We start from the raw sequence: 18,039 nt of genomic DNA, 5'->3' as shown, positions 1-18,039 counted from the left end.
GACAAGCGGTGGTCTGGGAGAACCGGCCAACACCACCTCGGCCGCCATCAAGACAGCTTTCCAAAAATTTGCAAGTCATCCAATCAAGAGGCCGGCCAATCAGAGCTCGGCAGGTCAGCCAATAGCGGCCCAGGCTGGATATCCAAGATGACACAATCAACAGCTTGCCGCAATCTGCTGCAGCAAATGAACGGTCGCATGCTGGATGACGCCAGGACCTTCCGGATCATCTGTCCTTCAAGGGAAGGTTCTTGAACCCTTTTATCAGCACAGAATGTTCCGGGACAAGCCAGTTGGACTTGAACTCAACCACCCGCTGTGCATCGTGAATGTCAGTCACTGCGCATAATGCAGTGGATCAGGAATCACAGACAGCGTTAAAGTACAATCAGTATAAATTCACTTTTAAAGGAATCATGTCCACATCGGATAGCTAGTCATTATATATAATACAGAGCATCACTGGAGCTTGTCATGAAAAGAATGCCACACATATGAACAGGCCAGTCGTGTTACAATTTAATTGGTCAGGTATCAAAGGCATCGTCGAGAAGTGATAACCAAGCCCCCACCAAAAGATTTTTCTTCATTTGTTTCTGATTAGTTCACTATGTTTGGAAGAAAATAGTAGACATGTCAAAAAGTGTGACGAGCTTGACGAAATTTGTAGAGCGACTCATTCCCACACAACCTGCGTTGGTTGATACCTTTCACGTGGAACTGCGACTGGTTAAAGTGAGGCAATAACACATGTGAGGAGGATCCTGAATTGATCTTTTTCAAAAGCGACACTTGACTGTTTTGATGCATTTGTCTTGCAGCGCATGGCCCACCAGGAGCGAGCGGCAAGACAGCAGACTGAAACATGATGACAGTCGTCTTGTTTGCACACTTAAACGCTCCCGCGTTACCAGAGCGGAAGCTTTCGTGCGGCTAGCCCCCCCCGAGAGCGAACGAAACAACTCGGCTTTGTGCTCTATCTGTTAGCGCCCATGCTACACCTGCTCGTCTAATCCTGGCAGGCCTGGCGTCTCCGCCGCCGCCTTATGGCTGGGCGAGCCGCTCTCAATCGCGGGTTTGTCGGCATTACGGAGACGATGGCGTGCAAAGCTCAGGAACAAGCGTAGGGAGGGGGGGGGGGGGGCGTCGCCCACCTACCCCTCCTCTTCCTTTCGGGCGAAACATGTCAGCAGTGATGTGAGGAAGAGCGATGGATTGCGGCACAAGTCCCACAAATCAACAACCTGCAGCGGCGACTATTAAACGCGAGGCAGCCGTGGCGGTTTGGGGGGACGCTAACTTTAATGGCCCTACTGGGTTTTTAATGAGCGCTGCGCCCCAAACAAAATGAGCTAATTAGTGTTAGCATCTATATATCACACTCAACACTGTACATATCATATACACAGCGTTCCTCCGCGATATCACAGATGACGGTTGGCGTCTCCGTTATGTCGCAGATTTTTAAGTGATCATTTTCTAGGGCTTTTTATAATATAAATGCAAGTCTGAATTCAGAATTGTTGTGTTATGTTTCTTATTCTGGAAAATATGTCTTTTATTCTCATGGAAATTACTCATCCAGGATTGTCAGATATTTGTAATGCTACGTCACAAACGCGTCAGAGCTTTGAATTAGCCCAAAGCTAAGATGGGCAGGCGTTATTGGTTTATTTGTTTTATTAGTGCGCCACTCCCCCTATGTAGGCATGTGCTTTTTTTCATAAACTGCACAATAACTTACTGAAATAAATGTTGACAACTCTCAAACTATGTTTTGTGGACCGCCGGTTTAAGAATCAATGCCATCGTACAACCGGGTTAGGGTCACATCAGTTGCTCGTCCTTTGCCGTCGCTAACTTCCTCGACATAAATGCGCTTCCCGGCTGAGACATTTTCCCAGGCCGTGCCCCGCCTGTGAGCGCAGCGATTATGTCGGTACTGGTTTAAGAGCGGGATAACAATGCCCCCACAGAAACACGAGCACGGCTCAAGGCAATAACCCGGCATTTGCGCCGGAGCCCGTTACCTGTTGTTTGTCACGCCGCCGCCTCGCCATGACCACGCCGCCGCCTCCGCCAGCCCCCACTTTATTCCTTGCACTAAGCCTATTATAAAATCAATAAACAATTGAGCCCCCCCCCCAACCCCTCCCATCGCAGTCTTTTTAAATCTTTTTTCTCCTCTGTAGATCCTCTGAGGCAACGAGGAAGCATGAAGCTGGTGAACCCGCAGGGGAGGGGGTTGTTGGGGGTGCAGGAAAAGTCAAGTTAAGTGACTTTTGAACCAAATTCAGATCCAGTGTGTCGCCACGGCAACCCGCTAGATTAAAAACAGATCAGAAGCGCCCGGAAGTGCCGCCTACTGATCAATTAATCTTGATCGAGTTATCCCGCCAATCAACGTCAGGACAAAAGTTTGGCCGTCAGATTCTCCTCTCGGGTCGATTCGTGACGCATTTAAGAGCGATTGAAGCACTTTGCCTTGTTGATGCAATTAGATTTACACGCTTCAAAATCTTTATGCTCCTGACCCTGCACACAATCAGCACGGTTGGACTTTTAAAACCTTTCACACCACCACTCAAAAAGGGACTATTCTCCACTTTCCTCTTTATCAAAGAACCGTTTTCTCGCTCGTATCCGAGTCACAATGGAGACGCGATGTTGCCTTTGTGCAAGGTTATTCTACAATGCCAGCACAGAACTATTGCCCTGTTGCCACTCTACAACAAATATTTTTTTGTGACACCAGACGCTGGTGCTGACGCGTTCATACATTATCTGGCATCCAAGGTGGTACTTGCAGCGAAATGCTCTCTGTATGTGAGAGTATTGCGTAATACTGAGGTGAAGTGTTAAGTTTAACATCCGACATTCACCCTGCAGGCAATAATTGTACTTAATATGACTCACTGTTTATCTGATTGTGTGACGCAAATATAAATGTGGATGATTTCTGGATTTTCTGGGTTGGTGAGTCGATATGTGAAAGAGGCTGAAGATCTTCAGGACAGGACGACTTGGAATAAGTTATTCCTGCGCTAACATGAGATGGTGCACTTTTTTCAAGGAGAAGAAAGTTGATTTGCGACGCTTTCGACAAACTTCCTGTTCAGAAACACATGCGGGGGTCCGCATGTGTTTTCATCTTTCAAGTTGATGGAGGGATTTTTAATTGTCACATTGTTGAAATGTAATAACCTTCCAGTTGATAAAAATCTGCAAAGAGCGAGCGTGACAGCCGATGTTGAGATGAGGCATCAAACGACGTGACATTAGCAGACTTTTAATTCCCTCTGTCAGGTCAAACTCATATTTCAACAGCGGGGGATGACAACGTAAACCTCCTTTTTATTCGCAGGGAAGTTGCAAATGAGAATGTCTGTCTAACTACTTTTCCCTCTCCCGTTTTCTCCTCATTTCCTCCTTTTGTTTGCCCAAGGACTTTTCTTGGAGAGCCGTCACAATCGTCATCAGGCATCAAACTCATCGTGAGATCAACAAACAAACTTTTTGAAAACATGTCGTACAAACGCCGTGGATAGTTTTGTACCGCAATGATCAGCAAGAAAATTCAATCATTTTTTTCAGTCTGTACCTCTTTAGAAAACTTGTATGGAAAATCACATAATTACTGTGATGTGAGTATTATTGACCTTTTTTTTTTTAATAAATATTATGATATTGTATCACAATCATACGGATTAGATGTACCAGCCAGTGGGGGGAAAAAAAACGTAGTACACCAAGAGCTAAGTCATGGACTGAGTCAAGACTTAAGCACCAAAATAAGAGTGAGTCAAGCTCAGAGTGAAGAATAAAGGCAAAAAAAACGTCCACATTCGGAATTTTTTTTTTTTGGGACTGAGACTTTACTGATTTTAACTTTAGACCAAACTGGCTCAAGATCAGTCAAGAATGACATCAAGAACCAATGAACAACCAAGCCAAGAAACAAGTTAAGGAATGAGTCAAGAACAGTCAAGTACAATTTTGCAAAAGAGTCAAGAATCTGCCAAAAGCCATGACAGATTTAAGACTGTTTCTTGACTTAAGACTGAATTCAAACACAGTCAGGCATGGAGTCAAAAGCCAATCAATAATCAAATAAAGAACCAAATGGAGTAAATAATAAAGTGGAGAAACAAGTATCAGTCAAAAACCATGACTGGATTTTACTTTCACAATTCTCAGTTAAGAATCAGTCAAGAACTGAGTAAAGAACCAGGAAGAATCAAATCAAGAGTTAGTTGAAAACAAATAAATAAATAAAAAAAACAGTCACAAATTATATCAAGCAGAGAGTAAGTCAAGAATAAAAAAAAAACAGTTGAGAATAATGACAAGATCCAGATCTAGAAACAATTCAAGAATCCGTGAAGAACCGAGTCAAGAACCACGTTAAAAATCCAACTTTAAAACCAGTCAGCAATAGGATTACTAACAAGTCAAGAACTGTCCCAATAGAATTGTCAGATGCACCAAAACCGGTTTAGCAGCGGACATTTCCAGTCACAAAGAAAAGTCAGCCTTATAATTGTAGAACAGAAACGGATGGCTTAGCTGTATCTAATGTTATGTTCTGCTTGCTGCCGGTACCGAGTAACGGCGAGGTGTTGCTATCGCGAACAGCATCTTGCGGGAAAGGCGGCGGTGCGGTCTGAGGTCTCGGGTCTGCATATTAGCGCTGTTGATGAGATATACGAGTTTGCCATTTGCCCGCATCTCACACAGCAGCCGTCACCATATGGCTGCCGGGAGATTTCCCCCCTCGCCGCCTCCGACAGCTGGATGCCTGCTAACTGGGGACGAGGAGGCTTGGCAGCTGTAGAGCTTTGATGCCGCTCGCCCTTCTTGCTCACTCGCTCTCTCTCTCTCTCTGACACGCACATTCCGCGTGCGCACACACACCTGGACATACACACGCCCGTGTACACGCGTATATGTACATGCACAGGCAGACAAGCACACGCACTCGACTAACTTGCTTCGAGTCGGACAGGAGGTAAAAAGGGCAGCAAGCGAGCATGTGAAAAAGTTTTCTTTTGAGCGTGTTAATGTACAAAATGAGGAGACGCGTCCTAATTGGCATGAAGACTACATTTCCCATGAGCACGCTTTCACACCGCTAGAGTATGCATTACGGCAGAACTGGTCTGAATCATTCGGAGCCCCAGATATGACATGGCATATAGATATAAAATTCACACAAATTGCTCATTTGTATCCATAAAAAATGGCTCACGTGCACATGATTAATTTGTTTCCACAAAATACAAAATTGTGGTGAGGATAAGCGGCTCAGATAATGGATGGATGGATGGATGGAAATATTGTGCAACAAACCATGTGAAAAAGTCCAAATTGAGCCCAATTAGTCAATTTCTCTCTGTGGTGTCATGTGACTCGTTAGTGTTGACTTCTCAGGTGTGAATGGGGAGCAAGAGTGTTAAATATGGTGTTAACGTTCTCAGACTCATATATTGCTTACTGGAAGTTCAGCTTGGCACCTCACAGCAAACAATTCTCTGAACAGCCGAAAAAAAGAATTGTTGTTCTACATACCATAAAGATGGCTTAGCTCGCCATGTACATCAAATTGGTTGTCCGTAAATTACAAAAAAAAAAAATCACAGCGAGACAAGCTGAACACGGACTACTTTACATTAGGGCTGAACAATAAATCAAATTTAGTGCTAAGTGCTATGGGAGTAAAATGTACTCGCTGACTTCGTGTAACCCCGCTCCCCAACCTTTTCGGACCTTTCCCGTCTTCCCTCGCTCTTTCCGAGCTCCCCTGTTGCCGCCTGCTGTCGAGCAGCGCCGAGCTGGTGGACCGGCGAGCGTGAAGAGGAGGATGGCGGGAGCAATGGAGGGATGGGATGGATGGAGGGATGGGGGTGAGGAAGAGGAGCGTTTGGCTGGAGCGCGGGGCGAGCAGCTGGGCACGGCTAACGGGGAATGATAATGACCTCGGAAATGTGGCGCTCGCTCCACAACAATAGTGCGCTCAGCCGCCTGGAAAATTGTGTTCATCAGCGAGGCTCTGCTCACTTACTAATTGACATTGCCAAATATTTTAAGAACAATTGGAATGTGGCAGGAGGGGTGGGGGTGCAGGGGGAGGGTGAAGAAAGCTCCGAGATCTTAATCCCTGGACTTAATTCCTCCCTCGCTCTCTCTCTTTCGTTCTCTTGTCTTTGTGATGAGGAGATAGCGGCGAGCGAGCACATTTCTCATGTCACATTTGTCATGTCAGTGCCCTGATGTTGACACAAAAGACTTTTATGTGACCTGTCAAAGGCCTCAAGAGGAGGAGGAAGAGGAGGAGGAAGAAGACGAAGGGTAGAGAGAGAGAGAGAGAGAGAGATTCCTCAGTGGCAGTGTCACATGTCAGCTTCTCCATTTTTAATGAGGGAAAGGTCAGCATATGCTCCCACTGCTTTACCACCCTTACGCCCAAGTTCACTTGTTCATACAAACCCAGCCCCGACGTCTACCAACCAGTTAGACTGATGTCAAATAGTTCACGAAGCACCGAAATATACACACGGATTCCCGATTCAGTCTTTTTTGCCGTCTCAAGGTAGTGCGTTTTTTTTTTGTTTTTTTAAATTAGTAGAATAAAAAGTTGCAGATTAATTCATCCATTTTCATCAATCACATGACACTGCCATTTTGTCCCGTACTGCCCTCTACCGTCAAATAATATTACAGCAATGTCTTATTTTGCGGATCCGATCATTGACAACATTGATTGATCAGAAAATTGTGAAATTACAACCGATCACACCGATTTGGCAGAACATGCAAAATTATCTCCTGATCCGATCCAGATTATCACGCGTTAAGTCTCGGTAAAAATGCAAGCTACATAGCAACATGGATGAAAACGTCCTTAAAATATGATGTCATTTCAAAGTAAGCAATGTGTCGACAGCAATTCTGAACTGCCATACCCACCTGCGCGTCCATGTAAAATAAGTTATTTCAAAGTTGACTATCACTGCTCAGTAGAACGAATACCAATCGCATCCGTATAATTTCTGGCGTGCTTTATTGAGCAAAGAGGAATGAAATAAGCACATAAAAGGGAATGTTCATTCACTCGCTGACACACCCAGAGAAACTTTATACGGCGAACAGTTAGAAGCTAGCCAATAACCTGAGCTCACAACATCCAAATCCCCACTGTCATTGGTTGGCTCCCACATCACTCACCAGGCCGGGCCTCGCCTTTTAAAGTCATACATTCCACCGCCGCGGCCAGGTTGGGGGACCCCTGCTCTCACACTACAAATCCAAAATAAAACCTCGACCCAAGTAATATTCTTTGAAACACATAAAAATACATAGAATGTGAAAATTATTTTTACAAAAATCAGTCAGACGTCAGGAAAAGATATACAAGCATGACTTCTCATCTTATGTGACCTGGTCTCTTCTTGTCAGTCTCTCCTTGGACGACCTTATATGGTGTCTCAACTCATCATATTTTCTTTTCTATTGTTAGTCATCTGATCTCAACTTACCGTATGTGGTCATCTTTTCTCAGTTTATATTTCACGTCAGCTTGACTTATTTATTTAGCGCAAATTTTCTTAGCTTTTCGTCTCATCTCACTCAGCAATACATCCAACTATTGTCTGCGCCGTTTTCCTCCGCACACAGGTCACGGGCGTGCTGGAGCCTATCCCAGCTATTTTCGGGCAGCACACCCTGGACTGATTGCCAGCCAATCGCAGGGCACGTAAAGACGAACAACCACCGTGTTCACAAATACATCTCGGGACAATCTGTCCAATCAACCTACCAAGCATCTTTTTGGAACGTGGGAGGAAAACAGAGTAGCCGGAGAAAGCCCATGCAGGCAAAAGGAGAACATGCAAACTCCACACAGGAAGGCCGGTCACTGAAACTAGTCTAAAAAAATGTTTTTCTTTCTCGTGTTTCACATGACGACAGAATCGCTTCCCTTCAATTTCATTTCAGTGGCTTTTCTAATCACATCTCAGTCATCATCATTCCACAAAATGAACGTGATTGCGATTTAGTAGTCTTACTTAACACGCATTTTCACATAATTTCATGTCAAACGAACTGTTTTCGCAGGTGTACGTCACACTTTCATGTGCCCATTTCCATGCCAAGCACTGTGGAAAGGTAGAAAAATTCATTTCCACATGCAAAGGAAAAGCTGAGCTCATGACAACATGAGATGCATGCAAATGAAATCAAATATGTTAATTAGCTTGTTTTTGATTGACGTGGAATTTTTTGGGAATAAAACTTTGGCAATCTCTTTCCATTTGTCTCAAAGACGAGTATATTCCGCAGTGAGTCTTTAAGGTGCACATTATTCGCCGATCTGCGCGAGTCCATGTGGCGTCAACGCTCTCCAACACTTGTGCGACTGCGATGCTAATTTATGTGTTCCATTTGTGTTTTTCTTTTCTTTTTTTTCCCAAACTTTTCCCCTAGCCAAGTGGCTCAACTTCCCTGGAAATGTCGTCGTCACCGTCATCTCCACAGAGTCACCTTGGCTCCACAATGTCAGCCGTCACGATAGCGCCGTCGACGACGCATGAGCGACATTAATATGCAAAGCGGCTACCTAGCCTGCTGTTACCCCAAGATAAATATTGTGTTTTAATTATAAAACAAACATAAAACAGACGTGTGAATTTATGTTTTTTTTCTTTCCAAATGAACTGCAGTCTGACGAAGTACAGCGGCACCTTGTCTTATGAGCTTTCATTCATCCTCTGATATATTACAAATCAATATTCCCCTTTAAAATGAATGTAAATGCCGTTATTTGAGTTAATATAATTCCAAGTGTTTTTCACATGTTTCTATTTCACCAAAATAAGATGAGATTTTCCATTGATTTTTTTTTAATTAACACGTTTACTGCCATTAATGGCTATAGACGTCTAAGATCCATTTTATTTATTTATTTTATTTTATTTGTATTTTTTTTTTTTTACTCGGCTGGTAGCGAATGAGTTAAAAGCAACACGAAATTAGCCACATTTCAGCTCAACAGGTACGTTTATCAACTCTTTTGGATTTATAATTGATTTCATACTCCCTGAAAAAAATTACTACGCTGCTGTTTTGTTGAAGCTGGTCTACAATCTCTGACTAAATATCATGACTACGTACTTGATTATTATACGTCGATAAGAATGGTCTTGGGGTTTTAAAACTAAAAACTCCCCCCTTCACTCATCTAGTCTAATTTTCTCCATCTCTTCTCATGTCATCATATTCTAGCTCTACTTATCATATTGCCTTTGCAATGTGATCATGTAAGTTATCGATTTTACCTTGTTATGAGGGCCGGCCCCGAGAATATAATAAATATTTGGTTTTAATTATAAAAAGCATGAAGATGGATGTGTGTGTGGAAAGTAGGAAGCTATGTTGTGGCCTCACGTGAAACCCTGTCGTGGTTCCCGGCTCCCTCATCCCATTCCGACCCATCCCGGCTTCACAAGCCAGCGGGGAACGCTAACGCCATCATTAGGACATAAAACGGGCTGATAAATGTTTCATAAGGACGAGGCCGGCCGGCCAGCGTGGGCTGGCGGGAACGTTTGGCCTCCATCAAACGCACGCTGTCGGAATACAATCGGAATTTTACAGGATCTAAAAAGGACTGGCCTAATTCCCAGCACGGGCAACATTTACAAAGTGCACAAGAGAGAGCAGGCAAAGCGGAGAAAGACAGAGCGGCAAATCAAATGAACTGAAGAAGAAATGAGCCTTTCATACAAAAATACACAGAAAAAAAAAGGACAAGTCGGCTTTTTATCCGCCAGGCGTCAATCAGAGCGACACACTGACAATTAACACGATTCAATACAACTTTATTATCAGCCGGTGGAGACGCAGCGTCCTGACCTCACACACACACACACACACGCGCATTTGAACACATAAACTGACACAATGCACTCTGCTGACACTCAACAACTTCACAGCAGTGAGTCACAATGAAAAAAAGTCATTTCGGCATCTGAGCACACGCACACGAACAAATTCACACACACAAACCCCCACACACACACAAGCAGACACATAAAACCTTTAAGAGAAAACTATTCCTCCTTACGCTTAGGCACATTTACAAATATTGACAGGCAGTTATCATTCCACGCACCACAGACATTTTTCTTTATCTCACAGCAACGTGATAATACTTCATCAGCAACAGCAAGCAACACTTGCTTTTGCTTGAGCTAAAATACAACAGAACGTTATATGAGGAAATACTTAACATAGCATTAATGAGAGCAAAGTCTTAATTTTTGCGGAACAACTGCATACACACATGCATGCATGAGACGTTTTTTAAGGGAGCTGACCAACTGTGGCCGAAAGCTTCACCTCCAACCTGCATTTATCTGGCTTCATTTTGATTTTTCTAGGAACAGCCACTCACATGTCATTCATTTGCACGATCTGAAATAAGTATAATTCATGAAGAAAAAAAACACGAATAAACAACTAAATCTATCTATTAACTATGTATGTTTTGCATTTGACATGGTTTTTATTCTAGAGTATGTTGGCATGACGTGTGTTTTCCGAGCTGCTGATGTGTGTGTGTGAGCGGCGTCGTGATGCATAGTCATGACGTACTCTCAATCCACTCCACTGGCCTGTTAATGACGTATTAATTACACGCCGACACTTAGTGTGCGCGCGAGTGTGTAACGCTGAATATTCCGCCGCCTTCACAACCTCGGGCGCTGAGTCACATTTCAATTTGCCAGCGAGCGAGCGAGCAAGTGAGCGCTCGTCTTGTTTGTTTGAGCCCCGCTAAAGACCGCGGGATGCGTGGCTAATCCCTGCCGCCATGTTTGAAACGCAGGCGACATACGCATGGCGGGACCCACGAGAAGTGGGAGGGGCTTTGCGCTAAAAAATGAGACATTACGGGCCATGAGTGTTCTACCAAGTGTGTAATGTACCTGCCTTAAATGACTGACATGTTAATTCAACTTTTTGGGGAGTTAGTATTGCGCCATCTTGTGATCATAAAAAAAAAAAACTGAAAGGAGAAAAACTTCTAAAACAAAAACTTTTATTGAATGAATGGCATGTGGTAGGTCGTTCAACCGCCTTGACCTTCGTTCACACTCGACATGTTATTGTTGATTACTGTAATTCAGCTTTTCAACCATTAGTGGTGAGTTTGAGGGGGCAGCTCGCACGTACGGACACGTAAACGCGTGCACAGACAAACACGCACACACGCACTCAAACCTACACTCATGAAGAGAAACACTTTTGTACGTTTTCTTCCCACAGACGTACGTTTCTAAATCAAGAGTCCCACAGGCTCCAAATCACGTTTTATTTAATTTTATTTTATGTTACCACCTTTCGAACTATGAAATAATAATCAATATTAAAAAACAATAGCTTAACGTGAGCATCAGGTATGGATTTTTTTCCCAAACACTTAACACATATTTGGGATATTCGCAGCATTAGTGAGCACACTGTTAGCGCAGCTTGTGTATCAAGCTAAGCACGATGATGCTTGTCGTCAACCAATCTTCTTATCAATATTCATATTACGTTTGCTAGCTCCTCACAGCAGTTAGAAAGTTTACAACATTAGCACATTTTATCTAAAAAAGACAACATTAGCAGATGCATCATTACCTTATGTAAGGACAGCTAGCATATAAGCACTGGGTAAGATAACGCTTGACGCTAACCAAATGAAGTTGTGTTTGTTAGCTCCTCAACAGTAGCCAGAACGTAAGCAATTTTCATATCAACACATTAGCGAGACAGGACATTGTATCGGTGCGTTCGGAATTATGCTCTGAGTGAGCATTGCCAACTGAATCGATTTTGAAATGAACAACGGTGCTATTCAATTAGTTGGCTCATTAGCAGCTAGGTTAGCAACATTAGCACATTTGACATAAACGACACCATTCGTGAGACATTAATGAAAATAATCTTTTCAGGGGCTGTTTTAGCTCAACTGTTAAGTCATCATCTGAATAACTAATCAGTTTGTTGTTATTCATTTTGTCAGCTCATTCACAGCTAAAACATTTTGGCAAGCGACGTCATCATCGAAGACATTATTTGATCCAGTGATGACAATGTATTTATGCTCGTGTTTTTTAATCCAACATTCAAATATGGCACAGAGGGGGCAGTCTTAAGATCCCTTTGTGCAGAGTGTTTTTATTTATTTTTTAGCGACGGATGCTAACACAACACGAGAAAAGGAGTCAAAGCCAGCGCATTAAAATTCAGCAGCTAATTACGTCGCCGACACCCCCAGCCTGTTGAGAAAGTGTTGTGTTTAATAGTCTCTATAAAGAAAATAGCTTTTTATCTCGTGCTCATTTTCATTAATTCCTAATTGGGGTGGAGGGGGGTGTAAGGGTGTGTGTGTGTTATTATTTCTTAGATTAAAATAAACATCGCCCATCCCGTGTACAAACCCATCACACTACACGCGTGTGATAAGGACTTCATGCCTCTGTGAATAAATAAACAATTTCATCTCCACTGGTGGAATTAAGTTGCTTACAGCCTTAAGCTAAGACGCTTTCATTTATATTTATATTTATATTTCTCTCCAAAGACTTAAAAGCACATGCCGGCTTTGGCAAATTAACTTCAACGTTTTTTTGACCTGCTTTATATGTATATCTTTAATTAGTGTCTTGTTTAGCTTAAACTGACTGATTATCGCACAGTCGTGACCTAATTACCGCGCTTGCGTTTCCTCGGCTGCCCCGAGGAGCTCGCCAAAGTTACCTTTAAAAAGTCGTGTAATCGCCTGCGCTGAACCGCGCTTAATCCCGATAAACGTGCACTTAGACGGACGCCGTCACAGTACACCGTGTTAAGTATTTGCGCTATGACAAGAATGTGCTGCTTTGACTGGGCTTTTGCTGTTTTTCATCATTATTGAAGAAAGAATGTGCTCACATTGAAGCAATTATGAAACCACATAAAACAATAAATGTAGGATAAGATGATGGCCTCTATACAACCATGACGGTAATGATAACTATAAAGATAACCTTAAACCTAATGGCAATGGTAACCCTAGCATGGACGATAATGCTAACTGTGTGAGAACACCTTGGTTCAGATACGTTCGTACCCTAACCCAAACCCTAGTTTCTAACGAGACAGCATTGGTGGTAGAGTGGTAGAATTCTTACCTGCCTTGCAGGATGCCCAGTTTTGATTACTAGCCACCATAAATGGAAATTATGGATACAATGGATCTTCATCTGTGATTTGCCTCTACACAACAGCCAGGTAAAAAAAAAAAATGAACCATTCTCGTGGCGTTATAGAAATATAAATGATCCCCCTTCATACAGGCTTGCAAAAAACAAAGAAATTGCTGTCAAATGCACAATGTCAATTTAAAAAAAAAAAAACACGCCACCATCTTCATTCATTCATTCATTCTTATCAACCCCAAAATATCCAGCACTGACAAATCCGTGAGTTTAGAGTGTCACATTGAAAGTCATGTGACTACGATTTTCCATTGCTGTTATGCTTGCAAAGCACTCTGAAATGATACCAGAGAGTCAGAGTCTACCTCTCGTGATAGACGCTGGATTCTCCCTAAAGAGTTGAGCATCTTACCTGAGGAAGGTGATGAGGGGTGCGGGCTGTCATCCTGGACACTTCCTGTCTGCGATTGTGCACCTCCAGCTCCGCTCTCCTCGGTTACGTTGGAGGACCCGGGGGTTGTAGAGCGGCTGATTGACTGGGACTCGGGATCGCTGGCCGAGCCGCGGCGTTCATCCACGCCTTGCTGCTGGAGCGCTTCCTCCATGCCTCGCCGGTCCTTGGCATGGACGCGTGAGTGGACGACCATCTGGTGATAGGTTCTGAAAACCCGACCGCAGTCAGGGCACTCTGAAGGCTTGTCCTTCAGGTTTGAGAGACCATAGTCCATGTTGGGGCTTCCCAAGCCTGAAAGGCTGCCAGGAGTCTCGGATCCGATGTGGTGCGACATCAACTCAAAGCCCCTTGCGTCATCCTTCATGGACATCATGGCGGCACTTGCCGCCTTGGAGCCTTGCAAGGCCTCAGAGAGCTGCTTCTTGGAGCTATCTGTGGAAACCATGAGGGAAAAGTCTTGTTTTTCCTTGGAGAAGGACGCCATGGCACCGGCTACCGCCATGTCGTCCTCCTGCCCCGGGGCGGGATGGTGATGCTGTTCCTTGGGCATGAAAGCACGGTCCATAGCAATGCCGCGTGCCATGATCTGCCACGCTTGGTAGCTGTTGAGCGAATCCATCTCGGCCACCTTGGCAGCAGCCTGCAGACGCTCCATGCAGCTAGACTTGAGCGGTGGGACGAGGTTGAGGCAACCCAGGAGGGATCGCTTCTCATTCTCAGCCAGCCCGTGGCCAATTCCCGCCATCGGGCCCAGGAGCTTGCCGAGCATTTCCTTCTCCTTCATGGCGATCCCGGCCTTTGCCAACATTTGGTGCTGCTCGCTCAGACCCTGCTTGTCGGGGGAAAGAAAGCCCCCCTGAAGGCAGGAGATGTAACGGGAGTACAGGTTGGCGTGGGCTTCCTGTGCCAGGCTGCTCATGCTGTTGACAGATACCATGTCCTGCTCGCTAGGCTGTGGCGGCTTGCTCTTGATGGCGAGCTTGTTGAGATGGACCTTCATGTGGTTCTTAAGGAACCAGGGTTCCTTGAAGCGGCGGCCACATATTTGGCAACAATGCTCAAAGGAGTCCTTGTGCTTACGCATGTGGCCCTTGAGGAACCAGGCCTGGCTGAACACCTGGCCGCACACGTCGCAGCGGAACTCAGTGGCCACCTGCGTGCCACCAGCTGAACCAGGACCCTGACCCTGTGTGTTCTCTGCAGTTATGTGGGCTTTCTCCACGTGGCTGATCAGCTCCTCCTCATGGGCGGCGGCAAACTCGCACAGTGTACATTTGTACGGCTTGTGGAGGATGCGGATGTGGCGGTCCAGCTCCTCGCGCTTCTTGAACTTGCCTTTGCAGAAGGTGCAGCGGAACCCCGCAGCCGGGTTGAGGGACTGCTCATCCTGGGCCGCGGTCGGCTTGGGCGAGGAAGATGGCTGGGAAGCCGTTTCCGGAGTGACAAGGCCCGTGGGAGGCGGCAGGCCACAGGCTGAGCCCAGCTGCTGATGAAGGGCGTTGGCGCTGCTGTTGAGGCCGACGTGGGGCTCACGAGCGGCTGCTTGCAAGAGGGCGCCACTGCCTCGCATCTGCTTGTCCCTCAGGATGGCTCGCTCTTCCAGCTCGTGGAGCAGCCGGTTCTCCTCACGGACACGGCCGCGGCCTTTACCGAGGTTGCCCAGTTTGTGGGTGCGAAGGTGGATCTTCAGGTTGCCTTTCTGAGCCGCCCGGTGGTCGCAGTAGGGACATTTGAAGGGCTTCTCGCCCGTGTGGGTGCGCATGTGCAGCGACAGGATACTGTTGAAGCGGAAACGTTTGCCGCACAGGGGACACGGGTACTTCCTGTTCTTGCGGGCGTCATCTTCAATGTCATTCATCTGAGACATGATGCCCAGGTTCTGCCCATTGAGGAACTGCTGTAGGTCAACGCGTCCATTCAAGCCGCTCAGTGCGCCGGCATCAATGTCGCGGTTGAGCTGGTTGGCCAGCAGCGCCATCTGGCTGCTGATGGGCTGGCTGGCCAAGGCGGCATGGTGGCTCTTCTCGTCCAGGGGCGCTGCCGCTTTCTCCTCGGGGATCTGCTGCGGGCGGTGCAGGTCAGGGAAGGCGTGTCCGAGCTGGGCGGTGAGCTGGTGGAGCTTCTGGCTGATCGGGTAGCGGCCATTGAGCACCGCATTGCTCAAGTGGGCTTCGGTGTCGGGCACCGCTGACGACATACCAAGGCACAAACTAGAGTCCTCCATCCTGGAAAAACAACAACAAAAATGTGTGAGATGATAGGATAAGTCACATGCTTCACCTGCCCTGTGTATTCATTTTTGGAAGTTTTAAGTTGAAGTGATCACAACTGGTTTCTCCCAATCTCAAGGGCAAAATTAGGTGCTTAAATTGCAGTGTCGATCTAGTATTGAATTGTATTGAGCGCGTGTACCTAATAAAGTGTCCAACTTCATTGGCGGAATATGTCGAGGGATTGGAGAAATGCTGCGTCCCCCCCCCAAAAAAAGAGAGAGCCACCATTTTGGACCTAATAATTAGTCTTGTCGACACTGAGCTAGCGGCGCTTAATTAGGCTACTTGTGCCCATCCTATCGGAATTGCGCCAATTACGCGCCTTAATGGAACGCGGCGATGCCATTGTGAGACCACAATTAGGACGCTGGCAGTAAATAGCGCTTTAAACCGACAACAACAGTGTGCCTCACTATATCTATTTTTCTTTCAGGGAGAATTAAAAGAAACTAGACAATGTAGTTTCTGTAGAAACTGCGTGTGAATGCTGAGAAACTGATGCTGAATTGAAAGTCATTCTAGTATATTAACATGTTGAAATATTGAAATGAATGACAGTCTTGGAAGATTTTAAATGAGTTGTCAGTTGAGGAAGGGGAGAGGTAAATATGTCAACTGGAAGGTTTGGAATTGGTCAGTAGGTAAAATGTTATCATGTGGACTCATGACAAATGTGGGTGTGGCGGGAAAAATACTTCCCAAAATCTCTTGAAGGAGCTTAAAAGGTTAACATTGGAAGAGTAAAAAGTGCAAAGATGAGTTCAATTTGCAAAATGTTTCCATTCAATTGAATGGGAATTATTTTCATGGAAAATTAGAAATTTGAATATCCAGTTTGAATGCGGATGGTCTCGAAAGCCAAAAAAAAAAAAAGGGGTTGACTAATAATCACAAGTAAGAATATTTGTTGGCGCAATAAAAATAAAAGCCTTAAATGCACATCCATCTGTTGTCCAGATGGAGAGGTATAAACACGTCGGCGAACGCGCGCTTCCCCCGGCTGCTGGCGGGGTCAAAGCCGCCCAACATTAAGCACACTTTTTGCTTTGCTCGACAAAATATTGTATAATGTCTCATTAAGCTGATTAGCAGCGCTGCCTGCTAACAGTGGCGCAATCATCAAAAAAAAAAAACAAAAGACGGTGGCCAGGAGGAGGAGGAGAAGGAGGCCGAATTGTGTCGGTAAGTCAGTGGAAGCTGCTCGGACAGAAGAGGAGAGCGTTGTTGCTCTTCCTTCGAGGACACAAACAGCCCTCCGAATTTTTCTCGCTTGGTCATGTCAGCAAACTGCACTAACGAATGCTCCAGTCTCAATCTCGATGATTGTCACTGAATTGTGTTTTTACATTTTGGGAAGAAAGCGACAAAAATGGCATCACTAGTACTTTTTGAAAGAAACGATATACAGGCCATTCCAGACCAAATAAAATGTATGAATGCAAGATCAAATTAACCATAAAGTGTCTTGCATGTTGATCTATTGCATATTTAATAAACACAAATTAAAATATTAATTAAAATAACTTTGGAATAAAATATAAGTAAAACTGATATCCTGTTGCAAAATTTCCGAATGACTCGTCGCGACGTGATTTTTTTTTCCGCTAATGACAGTCAACATTAAAAAAAAAGGAAAAAAAAAAAACAAAGCCAGGCAAAAAAAGACAATCTTTTGTTCATACAATCCTCACTGGGTGTTGACAGATCCGTTTAAAAGTGCAGCAGAAACAATTTGACAGCAAGTCTATTTACTGAGAGAATATTATTACTTCCATTATTATTAATATTGTTATTGTTAGAGAGCACGGGGTCTAAACTTTTTAGTGCGCGTGTGTATGTGAAAGGCCGCCTCCATCATTTGGCGTGCGTGCTCGCATGGAAGGAGAAGTGATTTGAATGACACACACACACACACCAAAAACGCTGCCTTTTGGAATCAAAATCTGTGATTTAAAGTCGCCTGATGAGCTGTTGCTCATTTGAGGAGATAGCAGCCGTGCCCTTTTCTCCAATTTGATGCCCGCCTTTATCTTCAACATACAACAAAGGCACCTAGACAATGGAA

General features: G+C 44.8%; 1 protein-coding gene across 1 annotated transcript in view; it reads right to left on the bottom strand.

Moving 5' to 3' along the window:
• The window catches only part of znf536 (zinc finger protein 536), a 188,549-nt gene that overhangs the window by 80,869 nt on the left and 89,641 nt on the right, over positions 1-18,039 (bottom strand). The window contains exon 5 of the mRNA XM_088297073.1: positions 13,660-15,926. Coding sequence (XP_088153199.1) covers positions 13,660-15,925 — 2,266 coding nt within the window. The 5' untranslated portion in view covers position 15,926. The remainder of the gene's footprint in view (positions 1-13,659; positions 15,927-18,039) is intronic.

Source organism: Idiotropiscis lumnitzeri, chromosome 5 (genome assembly GCF_059441095.1).
Source record: "Idiotropiscis lumnitzeri isolate Australia: NSW breed Sydney's pygmy pipehorse chromosome 5, RoL_Ilum_1.0, whole genome shotgun sequence".
NCBI lineage: Eukaryota > Metazoa > Chordata > Actinopteri > Syngnathiformes > Syngnathidae > Idiotropiscis > Idiotropiscis lumnitzeri.
Note: the sequence above shows the minus strand (reverse complement) of the source record. Positions and strands in the feature narration are given on the sequence as shown.